The sequence below is a fragment of the Neoarius graeffei genome, chromosome 15 (genome assembly GCF_027579695.1).
Source record: "Neoarius graeffei isolate fNeoGra1 chromosome 15, fNeoGra1.pri, whole genome shotgun sequence".
In the NCBI taxonomy this organism is placed as follows: domain Eukaryota; kingdom Metazoa; phylum Chordata; class Actinopteri; order Siluriformes; family Ariidae; genus Neoarius; species Neoarius graeffei.
This window is the reverse complement of record NC_083583.1, coordinates 48,671,766-48,698,875: the sequence shown is the minus strand read 5'-3', so window position 1 is coordinate 48,698,875 and position 27,110 is coordinate 48,671,766. Positions and strand designations below refer to the sequence as shown.

Here is a 27,110-nt window from a genome sequence, read left to right as displayed (position 1 = left end):
ATTTCTGGCACAACACAGGATCTAATATGGCATTTTGCATGCTGTGCAGGGAACATACTGTACGTTAGGAATATAAATCAGGGATTTGGACTCACTGTTAGAACAGCACAATGGTGCAGTGTTTAGCACTGTTTAGCACTGTTGCCTCACGGGAAGAAGGTTCTGGGTTCGAACCTTCATTCAACTGCCTACTCTAAATTGCTCATAGGTGTGAATGTGAACCTGCCGCCACATGAGGGTTTGGGTCCCTCTGGTGTGCTATAATCACCCAAGTGAATTCAAGGATGCAATTTGTAAAATTTGCAGAACGGCTTCCTGGGTCGCCAACCCTCAACTATGAGGATTGCAACAGACAGACAGACTCAAGCAAAGGTCTCACATAGCCAGAATCACTTCACAGTAGACACTGGTAGATGATTTTGAGCCTTCCGGGGGCCACCAGAACATGTCATAGGCCCTTCTTCTGGAGTACAGGAGAGCCAGAGAGCTACCTTGACAACTGGAAGGGTGTGGCTTCCAACCCGGAAAGTTTGGTCATTTTGAAAATTGTCGTGGGTCAAGCGTCAGATGAATTCATCCATCACAACCGTGAAGGCATCCTTGAGGTATTCGTGAGGCTTACGTGGGCTACTGTAGAATTCTGTTGCAACCATCAAGCTCAAAATGTTCATGGAGCGACATTCTGCAGAAAGTGAAAAGTTTGCCTAGGGGGCATGGCTTACTTTGCCTTGTCGTGGCTATGCCATACTGCAGTCGTAAAAACCGTACACACTGCCGTTATCGCCATAAGGCCATACAATCGCTGCCGCCATTGGTTTACCAGCGTCTTCCATCACGGCTACCATGACTTAATTTGCATATTTACTCGGCCAAAATTTATGCAATGGATCACTTCCAAAATCTGCCGGAATGGCCATGGTAGCCCCAGTCACAGTTCTCACGATCAACTGGCTGTGTGTGACCTTAGCTTAACTGTGTGTTTGAGGAGCTTAGGACAAGTTCGAAACCTTAGCATTCAGTATGAAATAATGATTTTGCATCCTGTCGATTATATTTGCTTTAAGTGCATATCCTGGACCAAATTTTTTTTTTTTTTTTTATATGAAAGAATGTCCCGGGCGGCACGGTGGTGTAGTGGTTAGCGCTGTCGCCTCACAGCAAGAAGGTCCTGGGTTCGAGCCCCGGGGCCGGCGAGGGCCTTTCTGTGTGGAGTTTGCATGTTCTCCCCGTGTCCGCGTGGGTTTCCTCCGGGTGCTCCGGTTTCCCCCACAGTCCAAAGACATGCAGGTTAGGTTAACTGGTGACCCTAAATTGAGCGTAGGTGTGAATGTGAGTGTGAATGGTTGTCTGTGTCTATGTGTCAGCCCTGTGATGACCTGGCGACTTGTCCAGGGTGTACCCCGCCTTTCGCCTGTAGTCAGCTGGGATAGGCTCCAGCTTGCCTGCGACCCTGTAGAAGGATAAAGCAGCTAGAGATAATGAGATGAGATGAGAATGTCCCTTTACACACTCATCCAGAAGGATAATTTTGCACAAGGCCATCTGTCTACAGCAGAAAAAAATAAAATAACAAAACACATCTGGAAAAATCCCAAGGGAGTCTGGAGCCAGATTTGTGACATTATCTGCGGAAGCGCCAGCAGGCTGCGAGAGCTTTGCACGGTTTCAGTGCACAGCCTGTGTAGACCAAGCGCTCCCATTTCTCTCTCATTGTCTGGTCTTTTGGGAAACGATGAGTACTAATCCCATCAAGATTGGTGTTGCTACACCCTCCTATGACTGACTAGTGGCCTAGTGGTAGCGTGTCCGCCTCTTGATTGGGAGATTGTGAGTTCTATTCACGGTCGGGTCATACCAAAGACCATCATAAAAATGGTACCTACCGCCATCTGGCAAGACACGCTGCAATACAGATGTGCATGGGGAGTTAAACTCTTGTGGTTACCAGAGGACTAGCCCCCCACTGTAACCCTAGCTATGTAATAGGTGAGAGGCCGAGGGCTATGGAAACGGAGATTGGTGCCGCCCGATGCGCCACATACAGGTTGGGCTTGGTTAGTACTTGAGTGGGAGACTGCCTAGGAATACCAGGTACTGTAAGGCGTGGGAAGGACTTTGACTTTTTTTTTTTGACACCCTCCTACAATACATCTGTTAACCATTTTAATAATTACGCGATAACGTTGAAGAAATTTGCAGAAAACCACCAGGTCATTTTCTCATAAACAAACCAGCGCTGACGTAGGATTCAGAGGGAGGCGTCCCGCACATGATGTCACGAAAATCAATGTTTCCCGGGAAATCCAAATGCCGAGTTTTTTCAGAGGCGGACCAATTCGCCTCAAATGGCTCGATTTCAACTGAATATTTCTGGTATTGCGCAAGGTAAAAAAATTGCACAAAATGCAAAATGTGACAGATATTCGACCAAAGCTTAATATAAAATAGGAGAATTACATTGATCTTGCTCCTGAATTTACCCATGATATGCACTTTAAGGACGTGATTTTTTTTTTATCTTCTGTAATGCAACAGGTGATGTCTGGTCTGCACAAAGCAGCATCAACATGCATTCAAATATTAAACCTTGTAACAAATTAAAATTCTGTTTAACAAGTGGCATTACTTGAGTAGTTGTTTTCAGTAGATACTTTATCTTGCTTCTTTGATCAACTACGTTTACTTTCATCATTATTACATCAGTATGCGCACTTACGGAAGGGTTTCGGCTGCTCTACCCTGGTTGCCAGACAGAAGGGGGGGGGGAGAAGCCCATAAAACAAAATATAAGAATAAACACAAAAGTAGACAAGAATGACTCAATTAGGCTTGTGAGTCAGCTCCAAAATCCTGTTCCTGAATCACAAGCTGTTTACAAGCGCAGTTCCACTTATTACTTTAGTCTGCTCTTAAGAGATTACAAAAACTGCTGCAACTGTAAATAAGCTTCTTTTAGGTATGAGGTAGTGAACCCCAGCTGAACTTGCGATCGACATAAAGAAAAAGAAACCCAAACGTGGTTGGTTCAGAGGCTTGATGTTTCATTTTTATTTCTCTTTTGCTTTAATACAGCATTTAAAAAAAAGACGAGGACTCTCAACCACAGCTGCTAAGCACGTCTGGGGTTCTGCACAATGCAATGTGTTAAATACATTCGTACCACTGCGCTGCTGAAGGTTTGATTCCGATTGGTCAGAAGATGGTGAATCGTTTCCTATCACAGCAGTTCTGACAATAGATCTGCCTGCAAGGTAGACATTAATGTGCCACTCAACAACAACTCAGTCACAGGGACTTGCACGGCAGAAGTTCCACATACTCTTTTTTTTTTTTTTTAAAATGTTATCACTGATATGTTGTTGTTAAGTTTCCTGGAAGGAGATGTTTGTTTAGCTTTTTTTGTTGGCATCTCCAGTGCCAGTGTTTTGTACGACAGCGTATTACAGAGGGGGAAATATTCAGAGAAAAAAAAAAACCCTCAGAATTTCTGAGACTGAAATTTCAAACAGTTTGAAAACACTTTTTTTTTTTTTTTGGTGTGTCAAGGAACCAGATCACTTCACTTTGCAACACTGTTCAAACTTCAGCACACGGCAGATGCCACAGCTGAGCTGAGAGTTATAGGAAATGCAGTCTTTCCTCTTCAATCATGCAATATAAAAGAATAAAGAGAATAGAGAGATTTTCTCCTACATTTCCCAGAAACCACCGCAGCCAGGAAGCACATGATTGACTGTTGTGCTTCCTAGGTGCAATGGGAGATGAATGTATAAAGCACACGAGTTTGTTTATTTGTGTCCTTTTTTTAATCTTAAATGCTTATAATTACTGAGCAAGAGCCAGCCATTTCCAGTTAATTACAGTGTGTGGATTCTTCTCATCTGCCCAAATCTCTGTTAGTTTGAAACGTGAGCCGAGCGTTAGAGGAAATGCAGTTTTTCCTTCTTAATTGCACAATATAAAAGAAAGTGGCAAGAGATTTTCTACTATATTTCCCAGAATGCACTGAGCCTGGAAGCAAGGAAGAATGAGAGGTTTCTTCTTCTTCTCATAAATCTGTGATTTCTTAATTTTGGAATTTCTGATTTATTTAATTTTTTTCCCTCACAAATTTGTGACTTTTATAATCTTGGAGAATGTCTGAGGTTTTTTCTCGTAAATGTACAACTTTAAATCTCGTAAGTGTATGACTTTAAATCAAAGGTTTTTTTATGTTTTTTTTTTTTTTTGTCTCAGAATATTACACCCTGCCTCAGCTCAAGTGGTAAGTGGTAAGTCTGTAGCTTTAGTCTTCCCAACACAGAAAAGTCTTCAATACGGTGAGATTGGCATTTCGTTTGTTTATTTGTCTTCCCGAGTAAGGAAATGACTTTTTAGTATAGGTAATTGTATGGGGCTGAGTAAAATTAAGGATCAATTTCACAAGTGACTTCGAAGTTTTGAAAATTGCCCGAGTCGCGGAACTTCGAAATCACAAGTGAAATTGATCCGTAATTTTACGAGGAACCATATGATTACTTGTTCATAATACATAGGGCCAAATTAATACTTTGGAAGCCATTCAAGTTCACAACATTTGTCATTCATGTTTTCTGAACCAATCAGGGCGCAAGACTATCTTGCACATTTGAATCAGTTTCTAAAGCGTCTTTCATCATGACACGGCGACACGACGCGAGGATTTTGAAAGTGGTTTACAAAATTTTATTGGAACTTCTTTACAAAAGCTGATTGCTAAATGCAAGAAAACTCTGTGCTTGATCGAAAAGGAGAATTTGCTAATTTTTGTAACTCTAACCAAGCAACGAACTAGCCAATAGCATTTCAGAAATAGGGCCCCGTGTTTAGGAAAAAAGAACCTCCTTGATTGACCAATCAGAATTGAGTAATTTGGCCCTATGTATTATAACAACAGTTATAGCACAGGTAGCTATCTTGTGTGGATGTTCTAAAATATTAAGCACAATGACAAACAACAAAAAGTACGATCTGTCCTTGTTTAATTGCTAAAATGTTGTAAGCATTTGCAAATTGCGATGGTACAAAGGGAATAAAACAATTTGGGATGTACTGTTATTAGAAAACAATACTACAACCCCGATTCCAAAAAAGTTGGGACAAAGTACAAATTGTAAATAAAAATGGAATGCAATAATTTACAAATCTCAAAAACTGATATTGTATTCACAATAGAACATAGACAACATATCAAATGTCGAAAGTGAGACATTTTGAAATTTCATGCCAAATAAAAAAAAAGTTGGGACAGGGGCAATAAGAGGCTGGAAAAGTTAAAGGTACAAAAAAGGAACAGCTGGAGGACCAAATTGCAACTCATTAGGCCAATTGGCAATAGGTCATTAACATGACTGGGTATAAAAAGAGCATCTTGGAGTGGCAGCGGCTCTCAGAAGTAAAGATGGGAAGAGGATCACCAATCCCCCTAATTCTGCACCAACAAATAGTGGAGCAATATCAGAAAGGAGTTTGACAGTGTAAAATTGCAAAGAGTTTGAACATATCATCATCTACAGTGCATAATATCATCAAAAGATTCAGAGAATCTGGAAGAATCTCTGTGCGTAAGGGTCAAGGCCGGAAAACCATACTGGGTGCCCGTGATCTTCGGGCCCTTAGACGGCACTGCATCACATACAGGCATGCTTCTGTATTGGAAATCACAAAGTGGGCTCAGGAATATTTCCAGAGAACATTATCTGTGAACACAATCCACCGTGCCATCCGCCATTGCCAGCTAAAACTCTATAGTTCAAAGAAGAAGCCGTATCTAAACATGATCCAGAAGTGCAGACGTCTTCTCTGGGCCAAGGCTCATTTAAAATGGACTGTGGCAAAGTGGAAAACTGTTCTGTGGTCAGACGAATCAAAATTTGAAGTTCTTTACGGAAATCAGGGACGTCGTGTCATTCGGACTAAAGAGGAGAAGGACAACCCAAGTTGTTATCAGCGCTCAGTTCAGAAGCCTGCATCTCTGATGGTATGGGGTTGCATTAATGCGTGTGGCATGGGCAGCTTACACATCTGGAAAGACACCATCAATGCTGAAAGATATATCCAGGTTCTAGAGCAACATATGCTCCCATCCAGACGACGTCTCTTTCAGGGAAGACCTTGCATTTTCCAACATGACAACGCCAAACCACATACTGCATCAATTACAGCATCATGGCTGCGTAGAAGAAGGGTCCGGGTACTGAACTGGCCAGCCTGCAGTCCAGATCTTTCACCCATAGAAAACATTTGGCGCATCATAAAACGGAAGATACGACAAAAAAGACCTAAGATAGTTGAGCAACTAGAATCCTACATTAGACAAGAATGGGTTAACATTCCTATCCCTAAACTTGAGCAACTTGTCTCCTCAGTCCCCAGACGTTTACAGACTGTTGTAAAGAGAAAAGGGGATGTCTCACAGTGGTAAACATGGCCTTGTCTCAACTTTTTTGAGATGTGTTGTTGTCATGAAATTTAAAATCACCTAATTTTTCTCTTTGAATGATACATTTTCTCAGTTTAAACATTTGATATGTCATCTATGTTCTATTCTGAATAAAATATGGAATTTTGAAACTTCCACATAATTGCATTCCGTTTTTATTTACAATTTGTACTTTGTCCCAACTTTTTTGGAATCGGGGTTGTACTATTACTACTACTCCTACTACTAATAATAATAATAATAATAATAAAGTTCAATTTATATAGCACCTTTCTCAAAACCCAAGGTTGCTTTACAATTATAGGAAGGGGGATTCACCAAATAGAGGTCAGGATGTCATTCCAATGGTGTAGCAGCCACAGTCCCAATAAAAGGCGCAAGAAAACAGTCCCACACCGCCTACACAGGCGCCGGGCTGCCACCGGGCAACATCACTCGGAACACCACACCATGGCTCCACAAAGCGAGCACAGACACACCGCCACGCAGAGTGCTGGTATGTCCCAAACCGCCTGCACAGCCACCATGACGCCACCGAGCAACATCGCTCGGAACATCATGCCAAGCATTAAAGCACTGCTGCACAGAGAGCTGGACAACCATGATGTTAAAATTAGCAACAAGCTCACTGCAGTCCATAGCGAGGAGCACAGGCATCACCCATGGCGAACCAAGGCCTGGAGGGAACCGACGCCCAAAACTTGGTCCGGCGCTACACCACAACCAGCGGACAAAAACACTCAAAAACAAACAACAAACTACAAAATGTTGTGAATGATCAATCAAAATGATTATGTACAGAATCATTCTGATTGATCTTTTGATCATTTTCATATAGCAGCATGCTCTATTGTGGGTTTTTTTCTGTACATATTTATAATGCATCCATTCTGTGAAAATATAATCTGTCATATTTTCTATTTAAGCATTACTGTGTCCACATATGATAGAGCAAATGGATCACATTCTGGATTCTGATACTCCATCTTTCCTGGGCCTTGTGGAGGTGTGTGTGCACGTGTGTGTGTGTGTGTGTGTGTGTGTGTGTGTGTGTGTGTGTGTGTGTGTGTGTGTGGTGAACACGGCCAACCTGAAGCAGGCACTGGGTCAATTGCTGTCCTTTCACTGCCAGCTCAAGGCGAACTACACCTTTAGTTAGACTCCACTGCATGCTCACCATCTGCAACAGCTTGTCGCTTCAATTCCTCTCCCTTTTCTCGCTCTCTTCCAGGTTCAATAGTTGTCATTTGCTTTATGAGAAATCGCTCGGAGCTCAGCCGGGAACGGGGCCAAGTTCAGCACGCCCGTCTGTGTCTTCCGACGCTCTTCGTTTTAGCTTAAACTGTAATTAAGGTGACTTGGCACTGTCGTTAGCACCCGTTTCCTATAGTTCAGCTGAATGAAAGAAGGTTTGTTGACAGCCAAGCTCCAATAGCCACTTTTGCACATTCAAAATCCAGCGCTCTTCATTGTGAGAATTGTATCAGAGTGACAGCACAATTACACAATTCCACTCAGAGGAACCGTAACTCAGTGCACAATTTATACCACAATGCTTCAATCTTTAGTGCCGTATTCTTACCCACACTCTTGGTGCGTGCATTTTGTTGCCGTATAGTTGCATCTTTTCATTTAGAAATGCAATGAAAGTCATCTGTTCTTTTATGCAATGCACTAGCAGGCCTAGGAAGGCAGACTGTCTGTTCTTTCTCTATAAAGAGTTCAACAACAAGCTCTTTGAATTTATCACAACTGCCATGAATCCAGTGAGTGCATTATCTCATCTACAGCATCTCTGCCGTATTCAGCACCAGCACTCTCTCACAATCAAAGCATAATACAATTCAGTATTGAATTAACTTCCAAGCTTGCCTACCTACTACTACTACTACATATTTGTGTTTTGTGTATATGGCATGTATGCATCACATGTGTTTTGATTACATTACAACCCCAATTGCAAAAAAGTTGGGACACTCTGTAAAACAAATAAAAACAGAATGTAAAGATGGACTGAGGCGAAGTGGAAAATTGTCCCAAAATTTGATGAATCAAAAGTAGAAATTCTTTTTAGAAATCATGGACACCACATCCTCCAGGCTAAACAGGAGACAGACCATCTGGCTTGTTATCGGTGCATAGTTCAAAAGCCAGCATCTGTGATGATACAAGGTTGCATTAGTGCACTTGACATGGGTAGCTTGTACATCTGGGAAGGCATCATTAATGCTGAATGACATAAACACGTTTCAGAGCAATATGCTGCCATCCAGACAAAATCTTTTTCAGAGAAGGCCTTCCTTCTTTCAGCAAGACAATGCCAAACCGCTTTCTGCACATATTAAAACTGCATGGCTCCATAGTAAAAGAGTCTGGGTGCTAAACTGGCCTGCCTGCAGTCCAGACCTGTCTCCCATTTAAAACACCTGGCACATTATGAAGTGAAAAATATGACAAAGGAGACCTCGAACTGTTGAGTAACTGAAATTGTATATCAGGCAAGAATGGGAAAACATTTCTCTTTCAAAACTACAGCATTTGGTCTCCTCAGTTCCCCAAACGTTTACAGAATGTTGTTAAAAGTAGAGGTGATGCAACACAGTGGTAAACATGCCCCTGTCCCAACTTTTTGAAACGTGTTGCTGACATCAAACTCAAAATGAGCATATATTTTTCCAAAACCAATAAAATCTCAGTTTCAACATTTGATATGTTGTCTTTGTACTATTTTCAATGAAATATAGGGTTTCCAAGATTGGCAAATTATTGCATTGTCTTTTTATTTACAGTTTACACAGCGTCCCAACTTTTTTGGAATTGGGGCTGTACTCTAATCAGCTCAGATGGTACCATGAATCCCAATTATTTGCCAAAATCAAGCACCTACTCTTTACCTGATAGCCACTAGAGTAGACAGAACCAGTATTTCATCTGCACTCTCTTTTGTTCAGCTTCAAATTAGCACTTGCATAGACTAGTCAACTAACACATTCCCTCATCACTCAGTACGTTTACATGCACATCCAAATCGAGCTGCTGTCAGTAATCGAGCAAAGGGTCCCAGCAGGGGTGCCAGAGAAATCCAATCCTACATGGACACAAGGAAATTGAGCTATTGTGTGAGGTACATTGTGCACCTGAGCCACAGGTGGCGCTACATGCCCCATCGTGTTGGTACACTTCCGGTTGTCTTCATGAAGAAGAGCTATTCAAGAGTGTAAACAAAGTTATCAGTTCCGTGTTCTCCATTGTGCGTTTTTCTCCCGTCCATGAATTTTAATATATTCAACTCCTTAAGCTGAATGAGCATGAACTCTGTCTCCTCATTGCTCCAGAAGTGCACGTTTCTGCTCGCCATTTTCTCTTCTTCGTTTGTTCCTCCTGACCTCTTCTGCTGCTCGCTACTACTGTTGTCATGCCGACCGAGGCTGTCGTGTTTCCCGCTTGTGGTCTTGTCACTCGTCACTTCTGGAAGGGGCAGTGCTGAAGTAAGTAGCTCGACTACGTAGCTCGATAGGGTATACATGCACTAAGTAGCTCGGCAAAAATCGCATAATCTAGGTCGTGTAGCTCGATTACGAGAAATCAAGTTCGGTTCAATTTCAGCCTAGCTAAGGTGTATCCATGGCATTTAGAACTTCGATTTCAGTCGAGCAACGGCAGAAATTCGATTTTCTCTATGTGCATGTAAACGCACTCAATGCTATGGGAGTCGAGTAGTCGGGGCAATGGGAAAAATAAGTGAGCCTTAGGGTAAAGAAATGCAGGCAGAAAGCAGGATAGATGTACTTTGTTCGTCTGAAAACATTTCAGACTAGATATAGTCAATCCTACAGTCATGAAGTGTAAAAATATGCCCGAGTTTTTCAATCCAACTTTAAAAGCTCCTACTGTGCCAGGACCTGGTCTTGCCAGGCAGTCTCCTGTCCCAGTACTAACCAGGCCCTTAAGGCACATTGGGCAGCACCAGTTTCCATTTTTTATAGCCCTTGGCCTCTCACCTATTACATAGCTAGGGTTACAGTGGGGGTCCAGTCCTCTGGTAACCGCAAGAGTTTGACTCCCTACTCACATCTGTATTGCAGCATGCCTTGCCAGTAGGTACCATTTTTTTATGACAGGCTTTGGTATGACCCGACCGCAAGCAGAACTTGCAATCTACTCGTCAAGAGGCAGACACACTAACCACTAGACCAGCTTGCGGTTGTTGTCTTTTAAAGCTGAATAAAACCTTTGCAGTGTGGCATAGTGACTTCCATTTTGACCTGCGCGTTTGGAGCCGTGGGTTGCACATCATTATCCAACCCAACTCAACTAGCTTAGGTTTAAATGAGCAGTACATCAGATCAGATTTTGGGTCCTACTGAGTTGAACATGGTGTGCTGGGTGCATTAACATCTGCTCTGATTCATCCAGATGCTCTACTTCTGTTTTTGCTACATCAATCTCACTTGCTGCTGCTAAGGATGGACAGCCTAAGGGTCACCATAAGGTTACATATTACACATGTGGATTGGACCACATAGTGCACCACAAAGATGATGTTCTTTGGATCGTCTGAGGACTGCAATCGCTAAGAACAATTTGTACTCAAGTCTCCATCACTGAATAGCTAACTTCAGTTCGATATCAAAGACTTTAAATTTTACATAACGATCATGAATTCAGTGACGAGTCTTGTACTCATACTCTGCTCAGAAACTCATAAGTTTCTGTTGACACAATTACACTTTCTGACTATACAGTATACGGAAAAATGAGTTATAATTACACGATCCAGTGTCACTCAGATGAGGTTCCCTTTTGAGTCTGGTTCCTCTCAAGGTTTCTTCCTCAGGTCATCTCAGGGAGTTTTTACCTGCCACTGTGGTCTCTGGTTTGCTCATTAGGGATCAATTTCTACATTTAAAACGTATATTCGTAATGTATATATTTCTGTAAATCTCATCATCTCATTATCAGTAGCTGCTTTATCCTGTTCTACAGGGTCGCAGGCAAGCTGGAGCCTATCCCAGCTGACTACAGGCGAAAGGCGGGGTACACCCTGGACAAGTCGCCAGGTCATCACAGGGTTGACACATAGACACAGACAACCATTCACACCTACGGTCAATTTAGAGTCACCAGTTAACCTAACCTGCATGTCTTTGGACTGTGGGGGAAACCGGAGCACCCGGAGGAAACCCACGCGGACACGGGGAGAACATGCAAACTCCACACAGAAAGGCCCTCGCCGGCCACGGGGCTCAAACCCGGACCCTCTTGCTGTGAGGAGACAGCGCTAACCACTACACCACCGTGCCGCCCTTCTGTAAATCTGCTTTCTGACAATGTCCATTATTAAACGTGCATCTCAGGGAGTTTTTACCTGCCACTGTGGTCTCTGGTTTGCTCATTAGGGATCAATTTCTACATTTAAAACGTATATCTGGAATGCATATATTTCTGTAAATCTGCTTTCTGACAATGTCCATTATTAAAAGTGCTACAAAACACTGAACTGAATTTTCAGCATGGAAAAGTCTACTAGATGCTGCTATAGACATAACATCCTCCATCCGGGAAGGCGGCTCATCACAGTGATGAATATGAGCTTCCATATCAGTTTCAGAATCAGAGAGCCACATGTGCTGCCAGATCATCCACACGAGTGCATTTTAATACGTACATTCTTAAATAGTGTAATATTGACTATTCACTATTGATTATTTTGCAGGCTTTTTTGCCTGATTTATGATTTCAATCCCATCATTAACGGTGTAGTTTAAAAAGCATTGAAGCTGTAATTGGTAGTTTGTGTATGTCTGCTAACTGAAGTACATTGAAGTACAGGTCAGTGAATTCTTTGCTACAGCTTATCAGCATTTAAAGGTGCTGGCTGCAAAGTCATGTGAAATAAAAAAAAAAAATTATTGTGCTTGGCGTTTTCCTATGTCCTGCAAGAACAATATTATACGTACGAGATATGATCATTTTGATGTGCTGAGGGTCGCTTTTCTCCGTTTTGGGACCGAATAGCCTCCCTCTTGAGGTAAAAACAGTATGGTCCTATGGAAACAGCTGAACACAAGGAGCTTTAACTAATTAGCTTAACTATGGAACCGCATCATACCAAGATGGTGACGCGCAGAAAACATCGTGACTCTGCATCGGCCTCGGAGAGTTTTGAGTCACAGGGATGTAATTTGTGGTTGACTTTCATGAACAGATCCATGAAACAAAATACATATATGTTATTTACTAGCTGGGAGATCCGTATCATGAAATACCGTGACCGAGGTCTTGAAAGTACTGAGCGAGGCCCTCTGGGCCGAGGTCAGTATTCAAGGCCGAGGTCACGGTATTTCACCATACGGACCAACCTTAAGCTGGTAAATAATATATTTATTTTTTTCTTTACCAAATTCTAACAGAAAACGAGAGCGCCCGAAAGGGAAAACCGAGCCGAGGCGAGCCGCCATTTTGAATCCTCATTCACGGCTGTAATGCAAATTGCTTTCTCCTCGGTATACAAGTGCACTTCCATGGCAGGAAAAAAACTACATTTTGCCGCCTATATAGTCCCCTATTTATACAAAATTGAGTCATTCAGGATTCAGCCATGGTTTTGCTTGGCGTTAGCAAGTTACAGGTTTTTAGCTTTCTCCTGAAATGTTTTATTTTATTTTGTCTTCCTCAGGGTAGTAAAACTCGCTATCCATGCTGTAAAATCAATGCTATTCTCCTGAGAAATGCGAAAATAAATGTTGACAAAAATAGCTACGATGTTTGTTGTTGCTGTTGTGAACGAGCGAGTTGCCAGAGATCCGTAACTGGGGTCCGTAACTGGGGTCCGTACCGTAGGATACGGACCCACTCGCCAGCCAATCAGAGCGCAGGATTTGATGGAAACTGCACCGCGAAAAAAATAAATATATATATTATTTACCAGCTGGAAGGTCCGTATCGTGAAATACCATGACCGAGGTCTTGAAAATACCAACCGAGGCCCTCTGGGCCGAGATCAGTATTTTCAAGGCTGAGGTCACGGTATTTCACGATACAGACCGACCTTAAGCTGGTAAATAATATATTTATTTTTTCTTTACCAAATTCTGACAGAAAATGAGAGTGCACAAAAGGGAAACCATATTTAGAACAAACCTGCTACAAGCTTGTCAAAAACCTGCTTGACAAGCTACGTCAGCTCGGAATTTTCCAAAAATAAAACTTGCTTTCGCTGTGAACACTGTCATTATCGCTATCCATGCTGTAAAATTAATGCTATTATACTGAGAAATACGAAAATAAATGTTGACAAAAAAATTGCTACTATGTTGTTTGTTGCGAATGAGCGAGTCGCCAAAGGTCCATAACTGGGGTCCGGATCGTAGGATTTCAGACCGCTCGCGAGCCAATCAGAGCACACGATTTGATGGAAACCGGACTGTGAAAAAAAATAAGAACATATTTTTTCTCTATTACTGCTTTTGTGTTATTGTTTCTTTCTCTGTAAGATCAGAACATTAGGTGTATAACTCCATACTCACTACCATGGAGTCGAGCCCATGCAGCTAAGTGCTAGCTAGAATGATTTAGTTATCTGTCCAGAAAAATGACACATTATCTACTCTTACTCCATCTTGCAGTTGCATTCACTAGGCACTTTCCTTTCCTATTCTTTTCCACTGGATTTTAGCTAGCAGGAGAGCCGAGTCCGCCATATTTGCCCATGCCGACTTGTTTTGGTTAAAAGTAGGTCAAACGCCCCATGGTGGTCACATGATACTGCTGCTAACTTGCTTCAGCAATCTCCAAAATCGTCAAATGTGGGACACTTTTTATCTCGGCAAGACATTTATACATGGGATACACAGTGTGTGCAGCAGCAAAACATCTCACAGCTCCAGAAATTACATTAACAGCATTTAGCAGAGGATCTTATCCAGAGCGATGAACAACATACCCAGAGCAGCCTGGGGAGCAGTTGGGGGTTAGGGGCTTCGCTCAAGGGCACTTCAGCCATTCCTGCTGGTCCAGGGAATTGAACCGGTAACCTTTTGATCCCAAAGCTGCTTCTCTAACCATGAGAACATTTCACCCAGAATTCAACAGAACCTTTAACTACACCAATTAAAAAAAAAAAAAAAAAGCCTAAAAATAGTGATGTCCTGAAAAGGTGGTTATTGGTCTACCTTTTTTTTTTAAATAAATAAACAAACAGACTGTATTTCTGCACAGAAAATGCAGTGTGATACAGTAGCTGTTCTGCTACAGCTCAGCAATCATGCTAATGTGAACATGCTCACAGTTAGGCCCTGTCCACACGGCAACGGATTCAGGTGACTCCGATACAATTGCTTATCGTTTAGGCCTGGCGTCCACACGGCACCGGTGTTTTGGGTGCCCAAAACGCAATCTTTTTGAGAACGGGTTCCAGAGTGGAAAGATCTGGCAACGTTGCCGTTGTGAAGTCGTCTGGATGAGTAGAACGGATTTGTTTACGATGACGTCACAACCACATGACTGTCAGTGCTTCACGCCGGGTAGAAGTGTAACGAACTCGATGCGAGTTGTCAACAAATCCTATAACTTGGTTCATGAAACGCGCTTACAAAATATTTTCACTGTGAATATTTATTGTGTAATGGTGCAAAGTGAGAGAGAGAGAGAGAGAGAAAATAGCCCTTAGGGCAGAGTCAATCCCGCCAGCAAAAATAGGGGAAAAAAGGAGCGATCTCACCTCTTCAGATGTTGGTTTAAGTCCTACAATACATTCCTCAAAAAGGGCGTAGAACAACAAATTAATCCATCAACGTGTAGCATTCAATTTATTCCGGACCATTAAAGACGCCGCCTTCCGCATAGAATCATACGTCATCCTCGCCGCCATATTGGATAGGTCAAAGCGGAGAATAAAGATGCCTCATTCATGTGCTGCATTTAACTGTACCAACAGGTTTACCGTCCAAACGAGATCACATGGGATTACCTTTCACAGGTGAGACTGGAAAAATACTTTTCATTGTATTTGGTCATTATAACATAATTTTACGAACAGATTTTCCTGACTTTGTGGCTAATATGAAGTCTCGCGCATAATAGTTTATGCGCATGCGTCCTTACTTCTGTTGTTCTGGTGTCTCCGAAGGGACCGTCTTACAGCGCTCCTCGAGGTGTGGCATGTGTATTGCATCATTTTCAGCAAGCGTTGCGTTGCCATATGGACCTGATATTTTACTGATCGTTGCCCATTTGGACGCGATATTTTTTTAAATAACATCTCTTTGCCGTTGTCGTGTGGAAGTAGCCTTGTGGATGTAGAATGCTAACACGCTAACATGTTAAGGCTAATATGCTAACAGCTAACATGCTAATGGCTAACATGGTAACAGCAAGTATACTAACAGATAGAATACTAACATCTAGCATGGTAACATGCTAACAACTGACATGTTAAAATGCTAACAGCTAACATATTAACGCTAACAGTTAACATGCTAACATGCTACTGACTAACATGTTAACTGTTATCATGCTAGCATGCTAACATACTATGGCCAACATGTTAACTGCTAACATGTTAATGGCTAACATGTTAACTGCTAGCATGCTAACATGCGGAAGTTAATATACTAACAGCTAGCATACTAATATGCTAACATGCTCACATATTAAGGCTAACATGCGAACAGCTAACGACTAAAATGTTAAACTGCTTATATGTATGTATATTTCGGCACTGCCTAAAAGTGAAGCTCCCAATGAGTGTAAAACGTGTGTGTAAGTGGCGTCCACAGCTGTCACTCATTATTCATGCTCCGGGTGGAGCTGTCAGCCCAGGAAGCTGCATCTGTTACACTACAGACACTCGGTGCTGTGTTTATATTCACCATGTGCCTCCGTCAGAGGTTCAGCATGGTACATTATAACGCTTTGCTGTCTAATCCTGATATGTCATTCATACACAGTGTAAAGTTTGTGCGCTGTTTATCGAGTGTATTTTGTTTGTGTTCAGTGCTTTGGTTGAACTGTGGTTTAGCACAAGACTGAACGCAGAGGCTAATGGTGCACGTTTGGCTAACTTGTACAGGTTTGTACCCTTGGTTCAGCAGAGCAAAGTGTGTGACATTCAGAGCATAGTCTGTAAACATTACTCTGTAAAACTGTATTTGTTGTTACATGTTACATTAATTATTTTTATTCTGTTTTCTTTAGTTATCACAGTGCTCGGTGTTCAATGCTCTACTCCTGTTCAAGAGGAATAAAACACATACCCGTATGCAACCATCAGAGACTCTCCGCTGTTGTTCTTAATGCCAAGGGCTGCTACAGTGTTTGTAAACAAGAGTGCTCTGAGAGCACAAGATCCCCCACTGGCAACTCTGCCATAACTCTTGGAAGATGCGATGGAATTGAACGAAATTGCAATATGCGTATTACCGATATATAACAAAGAATCCTGTCAAGTTTGATGAAATTCCTCCAAAAATTGTGAAAGGAGTTGATTTCAGAACGTGAGTATCCTTCCCGGGATGGACATTGCCACGACATAATCCCCCTTCAGGTCTTTCAGCCAGCGGGGGATAAAAATTGTGAGGGAAGTTGATTTCAGAAAGCAAGCACACCTTAATGAAATTGCCAAAAGTACAAGTTTGTTAATAATCAAGGGCATAACTCTGGTAAAATTTGCTCAAATTAAACGAAATTTCAGTATGCGTATAATGGTTATATAATAAAGCCTTTTGCCAAGTTTGGTGAAATTCCTCGACAGATTGTGAGAGGAGTTGATTTCAGAAGAACGTACACCCTCATGAAACTGTCAAAGTACAAGTTAATTAATCAAGGGTCAAAACTCTGGTAAAATTTTCACAAACAAAATTAAATTGCAATATGCGTATTAGCGTCATATAACAAGGCCTTTTGCCAAGCTTCGAGAAATTCGTCCAAAAATTGTGAGAGGAGTTGATGTCAGAAGGCGAGCACACCTTCACGAAGTTGTGAAAGTACAAGGTTGTTAATCAAGGGTACTCTGGTAAAATGCGACTGAATTGAACAAAATAACAATATGCATACTACCGACATATAACGATGCCTTTTGCCAGGTTTCGTGAAATTCCTCCAAAAATTGCGAGAGGAGTTGACTTCAGAAGGAAAAAAGACTCATGAAATTGTCAAATTATAATTTTGTTAAATCAAGGGCTGTAACGCTGGTAAAATATGACCGAATTTAACAAAATTATAATATGCGTCTCATCGACATATAACAAAGAATCCTGTCAAGTTTCGTGAAATTCCTCCAAAAATTGTGAGAGGAATTGATTTCAGAAGGTGAGTACCCTTCCTGGGACGGAAGGACAGACAGACATTGCCATGACATAATCCCCCTTCAGGCCTTTTAAAAATAAATGTTTGGGGGCGTCATGGCTCAGGTGGATAAGGCGCCATACCATAAATCCGGGGACCCGGGTTCGATTCCGGCCCATGGTCATTTCCCGATCCCTCCCCGTCTCTCTCTCCTGCTCATGTCTCTACACTGTCCTATCCAATAATAAAGGTGAAAAAAAGCCCCAAAAAATATCTTAAATAAATAAATAAAACGTTCAATAAAAGCCTGTCTGTCTTATGTAAATAAAGATAAAGTAATAATGTTGTCCGGTGGTCAAGTGTTTATGAGATACAGTACGTTGCCTTGCGCACAGGGTTCCCTGTGGAGGTACACGTACATTGTTTGTACGTACGTACGGGCATCGTACAGTCGCAAAAGCCATCAAAAATTACTTCGATGCCTGACCATATTCTCTTATGGATGGCGCTTTGCTGCAAGTTGACTGGCAGAAATGACCAGTCAGACATCTCATAATACAAAGTGGTGAGAAGTGAGGAAGGATTTCATGCATTTATTCATCTAAAATATCTAAAACTGCTGTCCGACAAACACCTCACCTTGAAATAATCTGGTTATGGATGGACCCATTTTTCACTTTCTGTCTGGAGATTAGTGATTTTAATCATGAGGTGACATAAAGCTTCTTAAACTCTACTGATAATGCAGAGTTGCATCATAATGTACAGGAAGGAGAACGCCACAGTCGAACCTAGCCATGCGTGTAACTTTGAAACAAAACTGTACATTGTGCTTATGGTAGCAAAAAACACACTCGCACAAAAATACAGTTGAGATTTGAAGTTCTGTTGTTGTTTTTTTTTTTCCTCTCTCCTCATGAATAAAACCTGAATATGCTTACATTTCAAGACTGAGTGTGTGTTTAGTCAGATATTTTCTTCCCTCTGGCTAATCTTCAGTCCTCCTCTGCTTTGTTAATGTAATTTATTTAAGCGACTGCCAACCTAATCCAGGTGGATCATCATTACAAATAAACATCCAGCTACGCTACATACTGGAGTTATTATCGGAGATACTGGAAAGCAGCAAGACTGAAGTGGAACCACACAAAATCTCATACAGGTCTTCTTTCTTTGGCATGACTTAATTAAGTGAGAAATGAAAGTTCAGTGTAGCCAGCATTTAAAATCCCACTCAGGATCAAAGAGAAAAAAACCCACAACTTTTCAGCGCTGATTCAAATGGCCGTCATAGCTATCGGCAAAATAGATTTAGTATTGCGCTGAAAATGTTCTACAGTCCACAAAAAAACGCCATTTGAACAGTCAAAAGCTGCACACAAGAATGAGAACTGCTTATCGTTTTCGACACATGCAGTTTAAATCAAACCTTACGATTATGTCGAGTCAGGTTAGCTCAGCGTTGAAGGTGCAGCGACAGAGACAACGCTCCGACAGAATCTGCACGGATTCAGAACCTGAAAAACTCCAGAACGTTTGTGAAAACGTGCTTGCTGAGCATAAAATGCAAACCTAAGCACATGAACAATAATGCAAACAAGTAATATAAAAAGCACAAGCAAAGAAAGTGCGGGAGAAAAAAAAAATCAGAACGTTAAAGTGTGTATATAGTATTCTGCTTCTTTGAAATGTTGAAAGAAAACAGCCGGAAGCCGTGGATTTCCATCTAACGCTTACCTAATTGCAATTTTCTCGTTTTCATTACTAATGTATGTGTGCAAAAATAATTACTCTTAACATTCTCTGCAGTTTCGCTGCCAAACGGCATGTGAGTTCCGTTAACTGCATCCGTTCCAATCCCGCTGTATTTCCATACGTCATAATTAAGCGTTTGTTTTTGTCTTCCCTCAAAGTAACACACTCGCGTTTCCAAAAATAAATACTGTAATCGAGATTCCTTCGTTTGCCCGATTCATAATTCAGGCTGATGGTTTGGTAAGACATGCTTTCACAGTGCTATATTCTTCACAGGGATTTATAATGTAAGTCAAATCAACCCAGAGAAACGGGTCATTGTGGTCGCTCCAGGAATAATTCATGTTTGATTTTCTGGGTGAGTCAGACAGCAGAGAGGCAGGAAGAGACAAACAACATGCTGCACTTTCAATATTCTGCTCTGTCTCCACCCACATTCACCTGCCTGCTGGAGTCCTCCTAAACAATAAACCACACACACACACGCCTCTCCAGACCTTCATAGGCAAACTGAGTTAGCAGCTGAAAGCTGTATTCAGAGTTCAGTTCAGCACAGTGAGGATTTAATGGAGAAATTGTGCACATCAGGATTCAGATCTCAGCCCATGTTTACATTAGACCGTATCAGCGGATCATCAGATTAACGTTTTTAAAACGATTAGCGTGCACACAGCAACACCAATACACGATTCGCGTGCACACAGCAATACCAATACACGGATACGCTCGGCTCCGCAGGCATCCTGCGCTCCAAATCACTCCGCCCTGAACAGCGAGTGCCCTCTGGAGGGTGCGCACTCCGGCCCTGCGCAGCTCACACAGCGCGCAAGTGAAGTGCACGAGCCACGATTCGGGACTGAGCCGCTGTGTGTGTGATCCCAGCGCATATCACTTACCACTTGCAAGTGGAAGGATGGCAAGCCTAAAGACAATCATAACTACACAATGGGCAGTATTTGCATCAGTATTTGCAGTATTTTCATACTTTTATACTCTTTAATGAAAGGTGATACAAGGCGGAAGTCCGCGCCGTTTTTCAGCAGTCGCGTCACATGACCAACGCCAGCGAATCAGGAAGGTGGATGTCACAGTGACGTTGTCCAATGAGACGCCAGCTAGAGCTCAGCACAGCGTATCCGCGTATTCTCAATGTTTACACAGCACCGGACCAGATACGATCTGGATTGAATACGTGGACCCTGGCGGATTCCCGTTTCCCGGCGTTTCCAGGCGGTTTAATGTAAATGGACAGTGCATCCGCGAAGAAAACGAGACAGATACGGTCTAATGTAAACTTGGCCTGACGTAACTACACACTTAAGCATTATTCACATTATAGATGGGCGGGGGCAGTCCTGGGGGCGGTCCGACCGGGCAGCCGCCCGGGGCGGCATCGTGGGGGGACGGCACAAGCGCGGGCGCGAAAAAAAAAAAAAAACGGTCCCCCCCAAAAAAAAAAAAGGTCCCCAAACCCCCCCCCCCCCCCGAAAAAAAAAATCTCATATGAAGACATTGTGGAAGAAAAAGGCCAGAAAAGCCAACTTTTAGGTTGTGCTTTCAGTTTTGCATCCTGAATATAATTGCCACTTAAATGTATATAGACTGTTTTCCTCTTACTTCTTTTGCACGTCTTGTTATTTATGACAAATTATAGTGGTTTGCCATTTTTGCCACTTTAAAGAGTTTTAACTTCTTCATTACTTCTTATTTATGATACACAATAGTGTTTGTTATTTCTTCTTATGTGTACAGTAATATGTATAGGATTTACCTCTTCTCTGTCGTTAGTTCATTTATTTATGATACATGATTGCGTTTTACCATTTTTGCCACTTTAATGTATAGTATTTTTAGATCTTTTGTCACTTCATGTTATTCTGTAATTGTGATTGTTTAACTGTTTAGTTTCTTTTGTTATTTATATGGTGCGACTTTAATGGAGGTTTAAGTCTTCTTGTTAATAATAATGGTGAATGGTACTCTATGATGATTCATTGTGCACTCTGTTGGTAAAACTGACTGACTTGTGCAATATTTTGACCATCGGGTGGTGCTGTAGTGCAGTTCTCATCTCATCTCATTATCTCTAGCCGCTTTATCCTGTTCTACAGGGTCGCAGGCAAGCTGGAGCCTATCCCAGCTGACTACGGGCGAGAGGCGGGGTACACCCTGGACAAGTCGCCAGGTCATCACAGGGCTGTGTAGTGCAGTTGTGCTTTCTTAAATAGCTGTGGATAGCTGTAATGCGAAGTCATTGAGTCTTTTTGTTTATTGTTTATCTTTTATTGCTTATCTTTGTATTTTTTATTGCACTAGTCATTAAAACTGGAAATTTGTTCTTGAAAATAGCTGTTGTGAGTTTGTGTATGGAGTCATGTGTGTTCTGGACAAAGTTAGTGTTTTCTTAGGTGGTGGGTGGGAGGTGGTTGTCAGGTTGGGCCAGCAGGGGGTTTCACCCGGGGAGTAAATCACTCTAGGATCGCCACTGTAGATGGGATACGAGCCTTACACACTTACGTCAGTGCACTCAGTGTTCAATCCAGTGCTACTGTATGACAGTCTGAAGTAACCACAAATTCATGTTTTGGGCTGTAAAAGCATTAAATACATAAATATGACTCTATTAGGGGTAGCACGGTGGTGTAGTGGTTAGCACTGTTGCCTCACAGCAAAGCAGGTCCTGGGTTCGAGCCCAGCGGCCAACGAGGGCCTTTCTGCATGGAGCTTGCATGTTGTCTGTGTGGGTTTCCTCCGGGTGCTCCGGTTTCCCTCACAGTCCAAAAACATGCAGGTGAGGATAACTGGTGTCTCTAAACCCAGTGTGAGTATGAATGGCTGTTTGTCTCTATGTATCAGCCCTGCGATGACCCATACCCCACCTCTCGCCCATAGCTTGCCTGCGACCCTGTACAGGATAAACGGCTAAAGATAATGGATGGATGACTAATTATCCGTACCGTCCCTTTAAAGAAGGGGTGTCCAAAGTCCTGTGTAGGACCAAATGCGGCTCCGGATATACTGTATGTTAACTGGCCTCCAGCTTCTCTATTACAATGTATGATAGGTGGCCAACATGCTGAAGTTTATCCTTTCACCTGAAGGTGGCAGCAGACTGGGTTAGCACAGCGAACTACACAGTTAGTTAAAACTCACCAAAGCGCAAAGTTAACAGTGTGAAGGGTCAATTTATTTCAAAAGAGCTGTAAAACACGAAGCATGGAAAAACACTGTCAATTCTTGAAAGAGTTCTTCATTAAAGTGAATTCGAAACCAGCTAAAGAAATTAAACGGCAATTTGATTTAATTCATGGTCATATTAGTTTGTCCAATTACTTTTGGTCCCTGAAATATGGGGGATGACACGTAAACGATACATAAAAAGTGCTGTAATTCCGACACCTCAGATATTTTGATGCACTCTAATCTGGCCTCTTTAAAAAAAAAAAAAAAAGGTTGGAAATCCTGCTTTAAAGACCACTGGGGGGGTTGGTTGGTTTATTAATTTAAAATGGAGGACATTGTAGGTACGACAGCATATTGGGGCCATTGCAGGTAAAAACAAACGAAAAATGGTGCTGGGGAAGGGGGAAATATTCCAATAAATAAATCTCAGAATTTCTGAGATTCAAGTCATAACTGAACAAGAAAACAACTTGTATATTCTCAGATTAAAAAGGGCACAAATTTGTGAAAGAAAAAAAAAAACCCAAGCCAAACAAAAAAACAAAGAAATTCCAAGATTAAAAAGTCGCTAAATTACAAGAAATAAAACTTAGATAAATCTATCTATTCATTGCCAAGGAAGCACATTCCTTCACTTTGTGAGTTTGGATCAGCGTCATCACGCCACAGATGCCACGGCTGAGCCTAGAGTTGCAGGAAATACAACTCAGTTGTAACTCAGTCTTTCCTCCTCAGTTGTGGTTACATAATATAAAAGAATAAAGTGCTATGAAATTTTCTCCTACATTTCTCAGAATGCACTGCATCCAGGAAGTCAGGAAGCATGAGACTGTTTCCTGCCCCCCTCGGACATTTATGATTGTATCATCTCATAGAATTCCTGTGTTTATTTTCGTAAATTTTTGACGTTAATCTTGGAAATTCTGAGGGTTTTTTTCTTCCCCAGAATATTACCCCTTGCGTCTGTTTTTTTTTTTTTTAAATTACCTACAATGACCGTAGTACATCATGATACCATAGGTGACAGCATCTTAATCAGAAAATCAGGACAAAATTATGAATGAACTTAAAGTGAGTAGTAAGTGTAGCAGATGAGTGGTAGGCACCTTATCCTACAAACATCAACTGTGAAGAACCGATTTCTGACCTGGGTTTTGTATTGTGTGGCTTCATTAACTTGTGTGCATGAGTAATTCTCGGCGCACAAGATAAAACCATTCTGAAATAAACTGCAAAATAACGTCGGATGTGCTGTTTTTAAGCTGCAGAATAAAGGTGATGTGGAGTTTGCATGTTCTCCCCGTGTCCGCGTGGGTTTCCTCCGGGTGCTCCGGTTTCCCCCACAGTCCAAAGACATGCAGGTTAGGTTAACTGGTGACTCTAAATTGACCGTAGGTGTGAATGTGAGCGTGAATGGTTGTCTGTGTCTATGTGTCAGCCCTGTGATGACCTGGCGACTTGTCCAGGGTGTACCCCGCCTTTCGCCCGTAGTCAGCTGGGATAGGCTCCAGCTTGCCTGCGACCCTGTAGAACAGGATAAAGCGGCTAGAGATAATGAGATGAGATGAATAAAGATGGTGGAAACCAGACTGTTTAATTAAACCACATTTGCAGGCGAGTCATTCAATCATTTGGGGTACATTCCATGTCCACTACTGATAATTACATTGATTGTAACTATTTTCTTCAAAAATACTGTATTTTACCTATTAATGGAAAGCATGTTATAATATAAACACAAACACTGTGTATCTTGTGCTTCACTGAGCTTGAAATTTGTCAGTGTTCGTAAATTGACTGTTGTCTATTTTTCAGTTGAGGGAGACTTGGTTTCAAAATAATGAATAAAAAAAGTCAACAACAGCTATTTTTTAATTTTATTTTTTCAAAAGTATGAACACAAAGGAAAAATAACATTTTAATTCATTTTCTCATTTAAATATTTATTAAAGTCCGCTGGCCGGCGAGGGCCTTTCTATGCGGAGTTTGCGTGTTCTCCCCGTGTCCGCGTGGGTTTCCTCCGGGTGCTCCGGTTTCCCCCACAGTCCAAAGACATGCAGGTTAGGTTAACTGGTGACTCTAAATTGAGCGTAGGTGTGAATGTGAGTGTGAATGGTTGTCTGTGTCTATGTGTCGCCCTGTGATGACCTGGCGACTTGTCCAGGGTGTACCCCGCCTTTCGCCCGTAGTCAGCTGGGATAGGCTCCAGCTTGCCTGCGACCCTGTAGAACAGGATAAAGTGGCTAGAGATAATGAGATGAGATGAGATTAAAGTCCGCAAAAGATCTGTCAACTATGTCACCAACACAACACCCCCCCGCAACTCAAAAATGGTTTGTCCCAATACCATGTGACCAGCATCACACAATGTCAGACATGTTGAACACGCTATAAAGAGTGTCCTCATTTTTTCCCACTATTTTATTGATAATAGCACATTGTCAATGAGTATATTATTTGACCGTCAACTATGTTACATACGTTTACAGTTTACAAATTGATCGATTCATTCAATTATATGTTCAAATCCGATGTTAACCTGTTCACTAAAATGACGTGTGCTCAGCCAGCCGAGGCCTATTGTGGAAATTATGGATCAAAATAGGATAATTGTCAACTATGTTACCCATCAACTAAGTTACCCGGTAGTGTGCATCATCAGTCATCATTATCACCTCATTATCAATGCACATCTGTCACAACACTCATTCATATGCACACACTTTCCCCTTCTCCATTAACACACTTTTAAAAATCCAATTATTTTAAAGAGATGTCAGCAGCTGAGAAACAGTGGAGATACAGGGCTCGTCGGGATGCTGATTCTGCAAGAATGGCTGCGTATTCGGAGAAGAAGAGTAAGGCACGGAATAAACTGTGTGACTTTTATTCAATATGTTCGCATGCACACTATTATTCCATTGCTATTCTGAATAGGACAGGATTATATTCAGAATTTAGCATTTTCTGATTAAGACACGTTTGGTGTGCCGATATTATTCGGGTTTTAGGATTATTCGTTTTGTCATGTATACAGTACAGCACATTTGGAATACGAGTCTGAACCGGGATTTTTACAGCGGTCTGCGACCCACAGCCTCCTGCCTGTTTACGGTTAGCTCTGTGCACCGTACACAAACCAGCTTCGACAACTGGAGGATCCACAGCTGCATTTAAACAGGAATATTAGTGGAATATTCATTTTCATTAGCCATGCAAAGAGCTTAGTTGGAAATTTTCGGAAGAAGGGCAAACACCGGAATATGTTGCGCATGCCAACATAAATGTAGTGAATGTCAACTATGTTACATCTTTAAATGTTTTCATATTTAAAATAAATAAATGGTGCTTCTGATGTCCTTTAAAGTTTAATGTATGTCGACATGGGTTGGAGGATTGCATAACATCTCTTATAACTATCAAAATGACCTGTATGCTAGTTTGAGTACAAAATATAAAAAAAAATATACAGTATATCTCACAGTACTGTGCAAAAGTCTTAGGCACATGGAAAGAAATGTTGTAGACCAAAAATGGCTTAAAAATAATGAAATGAAATGTTACAACATTTAAAAAAAAGAAGTATAAACAGCAGTAAGCCATAATAAATGAAACAAAGTCAATATTTTGTGTGAGACGACCCTTTGCTTGAAAAAAAACAAAAAAAAAACAGTAATCTCAGGTACAATGAGTGCAGTTTTATGCCGAAATAAGCTGTAGGTTTTACTGAGCATCTTACAGAACCAGCCACAGTTCTTCTGGACACTTTGACTGTCACACTCGCGTCTTCATTTTGCACCAAAACCCAGCAGCCTTCATTATGTTTTCTTTTTTCATCTGAAAAGTGCTCTCTTATGTCATATGCTGCTCAGATACAAACTATTTTTTTTTGTAACATTTAATTTTGTGCTGGAAAACGACTGCTTGGACTCTAAAATGTTTTTGTACTGACTCGATAATGTAGAAGTCATGGAATAAACATTTATAACAGTCTGTGTGAAAAAAAATAAAATAAAATAGGGTGCCATAGACTTTTGCACAGCACTTTATATATATATATATATATATATATATATATATATATATATATATGGGGGCAGCACGGTGGTGTAATGGTTAGCGCTGTCGCCTCACAGTAAGAAGGTCCGGGTTCGAGCCCCGCGGCCGGCGAGGGCCCTTCTGTGTGGAGTTTGCATGTTCTCCCCGTGTCCGCGTGGGTTTCCTCCAGGTGCTCCGGTTTCCCCCACAGTCCAAAGACATGCAGGTTAGGTTAACTGGTGACTCTAAATTGACCGTAGGTGTGAATGTGAGTGTGAATGGTTGTCTGTGTCTATGTGTCAGCCCTGTGATGACCTGGCGACTTGTCCAGGGTGTACCCCGCCTTTCGCCCGTAGTCAGCTGGGATAGGCTCCAGCTTGCCTGCGAC

At 41.7% G+C, this 27,110-nt stretch overlaps 1 protein-coding gene across 5 annotated transcripts in view; it reads right to left on the bottom strand.

Moving 5' to 3' along the window:
• Positions 1-27,110, bottom strand: part of nlgn1 (neuroligin 1) — a 476,122-nt gene that overhangs the window by 431,031 nt on the left and 17,981 nt on the right. Inside the window, exon 2 of one of the 5 annotated variants that reach the window (XM_060941543.1) lies at positions 10,337-10,350. The exons of the other annotated variants lie outside the window; for them this stretch is intronic. Coding sequence (XP_060797526.1) covers positions 10,337-10,350 — 14 coding nt within the window. The remainder of the gene's footprint in view (positions 1-10,336; positions 10,351-27,110) is intronic. 5 annotated transcript variants of the gene reach the window in all.